Below are 4,630 nucleotides of genomic sequence, written 5' to 3' on the forward strand. Positions count from 1 at the left end.
CTAATGTGGAAACCTTACGAGAAGCGCGCTTGCCAGACAGGATTTTACGAGACCCAAGTTTCGTAGTTTGAAGACGAAAAACGTTACTGCTCTCCGTGTGTTTTTCCCTCCCAATGCTCCGGGAGCATTTTTATGTAAACAGCACAAGCTTATTTTGTCCATTAGATCGAAAGATCTGAAAAAACACATACATTTACCCACCTATAGACCCTCGCCATGAAGAAATCAGGACAGAAGTGGTTGAAAGTGGATAAAAGAGAAGGAAAACACCAGGTGAAAACGGGAATGTGTCTACTTGTGATCCGAATGACCAAATTGCCAGATCTTAATACCAGGTGTAAACAGGGCCTCAGTTGCCATGAAGCAAGATGGCTAACTAAGCAAGAGAAATTTAATTCAGTAGTAAAACATAGTAATAAAAATAAATTGGTGATTTTTCCAAATTTTTCTGTATACTGTACTGTATTGAAACCATTACGAGTCGAGTGCCCCACATTGGGCGCCATATTTGAGCTGTGCAAAGTTGCTGCCTATGTAGACTGTTCCAAATCGGCCACTTGTGAGAGTCATTAGAGTTCGGTTGCTGACCATGTAGGCAGTTGGCAGCAAGGCTAGGTTTGGGAATAAAGCTAATACTTATCTGAGCCACGCTAGAAGATATGCATAAGCTACTATGGTTGTATTAAAGGCTAGCTAGCTGCTATTTCTACTTTATTCATGAACTAAACTGTATGGATAAATCTCCATGGTATTAGTAGAGAAAATAGCATTAGCAGTAGCACAATATAAGCATTTAGATTTTCTATTGATGCAATGGCAGTGCCGGGGCTTTTTAGCGCCTATAAGCCCGTCTTTAGCAAGAGCTCAAGAGTTGCTCACTGAGGTCATATCGTGTAGCTGGATATTTGCAACAGTATTCCTTATAATTCCCAATTTTTCTTACATACATACTCTAAAAACATTAAGCAGAAACCCTGGGCATATTCCTACAACACAGGAAGTGTTTTCCCCCACTTAATACAGAATAATGAGCATGTGAAATACAACAACAACAAAACATCTTAAGGGCATGCAAATATTATATTAGTATGTTCCGAAAACATCTGGCTTATGCAACACAAAATGGATGTTACCATTATATAATACTCTAAAGTCTGATTATACATGTTTAAACTTATGGGCACATTTGAATTGTCTTTTAGCTTTAGCTTTTTTTTGTCAATGATATGGTTCTCTAGTTACATTTTCTCTTAGCATCAGTTAAACCGTGGGTTCCCAAATTGGTGAATATGCTTCATATGCCCTAAAACAGTTACTTGAAGTGCCACCTTCAGATGTCAAGGTTTATTTTATGTGAATCTTCTAGTCCATTAGTGGAGTGAGACCTGCCCTGAAGTGGGCTTATGTGAAGGTAGTTTACCGGGTTGTAATGTCACTATTAACACCCACCACAGGGCTCGCCTTCCAGCAAGCGCAGAGGCCCCCTGCTGCAGCCCATTATCGAGGGTGTACCAGCTCTGTTCTTCAGCGACACAAAGGTGAAGAGCTGTGACTGCTCAATCAACCAGTGATTCGGCTGACCCACCTCCTTCCCCCCACTAGTTTCCTCATTAACCTAATCATGAATCAGTAACTTGCATGGGCACATACTTGGGAGTGCTGTGAGATTCGACTCCTGCTGATTCCAAAGCCGTTTGATCACATCCCTGTTGGGTTTTGGCACCAGGGATGTGAAAACTTGAATGTAATGACTCAAATGTAAGGCAGTGCACTAAATACTCCAACTGAAATGAAAATAATTGATTGCACTGTTAAAGCACTGATGCTTTTCATTTGCACTAACACTTGTCACAACAGAGGCTTGATGCACAATGATTCCTAAATGATTCTTATCGAGATTCGCCTTCCAAATCAATGCTAGGCTTGATGCTGCTCAGTTATGGTAGTGTAAACTTTTGGAGATAACTCACCAGCGCCATCTGCTCTTTTCCAGGAGGAGGAGGATGGCTCGGATGATGACGACACGAGGACACAGTTCACGGTCACGGTTAAGCCGGAGCTAAGCATGCTGGGACTACTCGAGCAGCTGGATGAGGACACAGACGGTTTCATTTCACCTGTTGATGAACTATCACCCTCCAAGAACACCATGGATATGAGATTGTCCAATTTGCATGCTGCTACCATGTGAGTATTAGGTATAGAGTAGAAACGTATATATCTTAGGGCGCTGACACACAAGATAATGCTTGGACAGAGTGTTTTGAGATCCATTTTGATGTGGAAAGAGTCGTACCAGACCTCAAATGGCCAGGTCTCTCTCTCTCTCTCTCTCTCTCTCTCACAAGAAAGGGACTAACCAGGGCTGCTTTTCTCAAAAGCATTGTGAGCTAAGTTGATCGTAGAGACCATTGGTGATGACAATGGTTCTACAATATACTTAGGCTTATGATGCTTCTGGGAAACACAGCCCTGGACTGTGTGAACCCACGTATATCTTAGAGACCATTAGTGCCAATGGTTTTAACAGCCTACTTACACTTATGATGCTTTTGGAAAATGCAGCCCTGGTAAACTAAAGGTATAATAAATAAAATAAGGAAGATTTCCAAAATCACAACTTGAAAAGTTGTCATTGGTCAATGCATCGTGGTTAAAATGTCGTCAACTACAGGTTGTGCGATGTAGCGCAAGCCTAGTGATTTTCCTCTATGCATCATCCCTATTGACGTCAATGAATTTGCATGTTTTCTGATGTAAACTCTAGTGTGTAGGAGCCCTTACAGACCTTTTACATTTCTTGTATTCATAATTAATCTTGTGGAGCTCCACGGACAAATATATACAAATGGCTAAAAGTAATTTGCACATTTAAAAAAAGCAAATTGTTTGGTAATATTTACTAACTATTGAAACAGCAAATTATTAAATTGTTGCTGCAGTGGTTCGAAAGAATGTTAAAACTTTCCACTCCCTCTTAACCAAACACACAGGCAGGAACTTGTGGAGCAACTCCAGGAAGCCCGTGAGGAAAAGAAAAGAATCCGCCAAAACCTCCGTGAATTTGAGGATGAGTTCTTCAAACAGAATGGCAGGTAAACAAAACTTTCACAATAGAAATACAAAGGTGACATGTTTCCTCTTAAAATTGTAAACATTTATATGGTGGAATGCATGTCTCTACAGAGAGAAAAAAAAATCTTATTGAATGTTCTACTTGTGCTTTTCCCATAGAAACGTGCAAAAGGAAGATCGCTCACCCTTGGCAGGGGAATACAATGAATACAAGCATATTAAAGCCAAGCTAAGGCTGTTGGAAGTGCTCATCAGTAAAAGAGACTCCTCCAAGTTCATTTAGTGCTCAGCTTACTCAAGACTTGCTCTACTAGCCAAGCGAGGACCAGCCACTGCTATCCAAAGCAATACAGTGGACACAAAGACATGTTTTACAGGCACATTTGGCTTTGAAGGACACAGAGACATGCGTGGTTCACCAATATACGATGTACAGTGCAGTTTGTTCCACTGTACAGCGAGAAGGACCCGTGTTCTGCTTTTGACTTCTGATAATTTTGCAGTCTGCTATGAGACCGTGGATTCAGAATACAATCGCATACTTGCGAATCTCTGATCCCGATTCCCTTTGAAGCCCAGAAGAATGTTTCTGTTATATTTTGTGTTCGTATTGGTATTTAGATAATTTTTTTTCTATATTAATATCACTATGATATAGAAACAACTGTGTTTTCACAATCGGGCACAAGCTTTGAAGAACATTGAGATATTGCGTCTAAAATTGTCTTATGTATATAGAGATGAGGGGAGTTTATCATTCTAGGAACTTTTAGTATTTGATGAATTGAAGAAAGTAACCAATTAATGGAAGGAAGGCTCTCTGTATATAATTTTTTTTTATTATTATTTACTGGTGCCATAATTCATGCAAATGGCTTTAATTTGAATATTAATGCTTCTGAGGAAATGCATAATTTGCATTGTTCATCGTTAATCTAATTTCCCTCCAACTTTAAAGCTGTAATCTTTAAGACCACTGACTAAGCTAGAATTGACTCAATTTTCTTTACAAAAAAAAAAAAGTGCAAAAAACAACCAAAAGAAAAAACAAAGGAAAAAAATCTCTCGCTATGCTGTAATGGTGTACAAATGCACAAACCAAGGTACTATAAACCAGCTTTCATTGTTGATTTTTTGTGTGTATATTTTTATACTAAATAGTCTCAAGTGTCGAACTGGTCATCACATGAAACTCACTGTTTTACAGTGATGTGGGTGGATCAAATCCCCTCAAACACATCTCTATTGTTAGCGAGCAATAGAAACCGAACCTGTGGGGCCTCACTGAGCGTTTGCGCCTGGTTTAACGCAGATACAAACCGAGTGAGCACATCACCCCTTTCTCTTATTCTCCAGATTGGAAAATTGTAGCGTGAATTTTGTTTTTACTGAACGTGACAAGAATGATGGATACAGATGAATACTGTGTGTACATTTTAGTACATTATTGTATTTGTATTTTGTACATATGATATACAACCAAAATATTTTTTCTGACTACACTGGTGTTGGGTGTTTATTTCAGTGTCATTAAATACAAGAAAATGCTTGATAA

The 4,630-nt window shown here is 39.2% G+C and overlaps 1 protein-coding gene across 17 annotated transcripts in view; it reads left to right on the forward strand.

Moving 5' to 3' along the window:
* The window catches only part of fam13a (family with sequence similarity 13 member A), a 50,173-nt gene extending 45,598 nt beyond the window's left edge, over positions 1-4,575 (forward strand). For 9 of the 17 annotated variants that reach the window (XM_077246105.1, XM_077246111.1, XM_077246109.1 and 6 more), the window contains 4 exons: positions 1,455-1,538; positions 1,994-2,187; positions 2,994-3,095; positions 3,235-4,575. In XM_077246105.1, coding sequence (XP_077102220.1) covers positions 1,455-1,538; positions 1,994-2,187; positions 2,994-3,095; positions 3,235-3,358 — 504 coding nt within the window. In that variant the 3' untranslated portion in view covers positions 3,359-4,575. The remainder of the gene's footprint in view (positions 1-1,454; positions 1,539-1,993; positions 2,188-2,993; positions 3,096-3,234) is intronic. The other 8 variants (XM_077246112.1, XM_077246115.1, XM_077246116.1 and 5 more) reach the window with 2 other exon arrangements.
* The last annotated feature ends 55 nt before the right edge of the window (positions 4,576-4,630 follow it).

Source organism: Siphateles boraxobius, unplaced genomic scaffold (genome assembly GCF_051911475.1).
Source record: "Siphateles boraxobius isolate OS27281-9 unplaced genomic scaffold, OSU_SipBor_1 29, whole genome shotgun sequence".
NCBI classification, from domain to species: domain Eukaryota; kingdom Metazoa; phylum Chordata; class Actinopteri; order Cypriniformes; family Leuciscidae; genus Siphateles; species Siphateles boraxobius.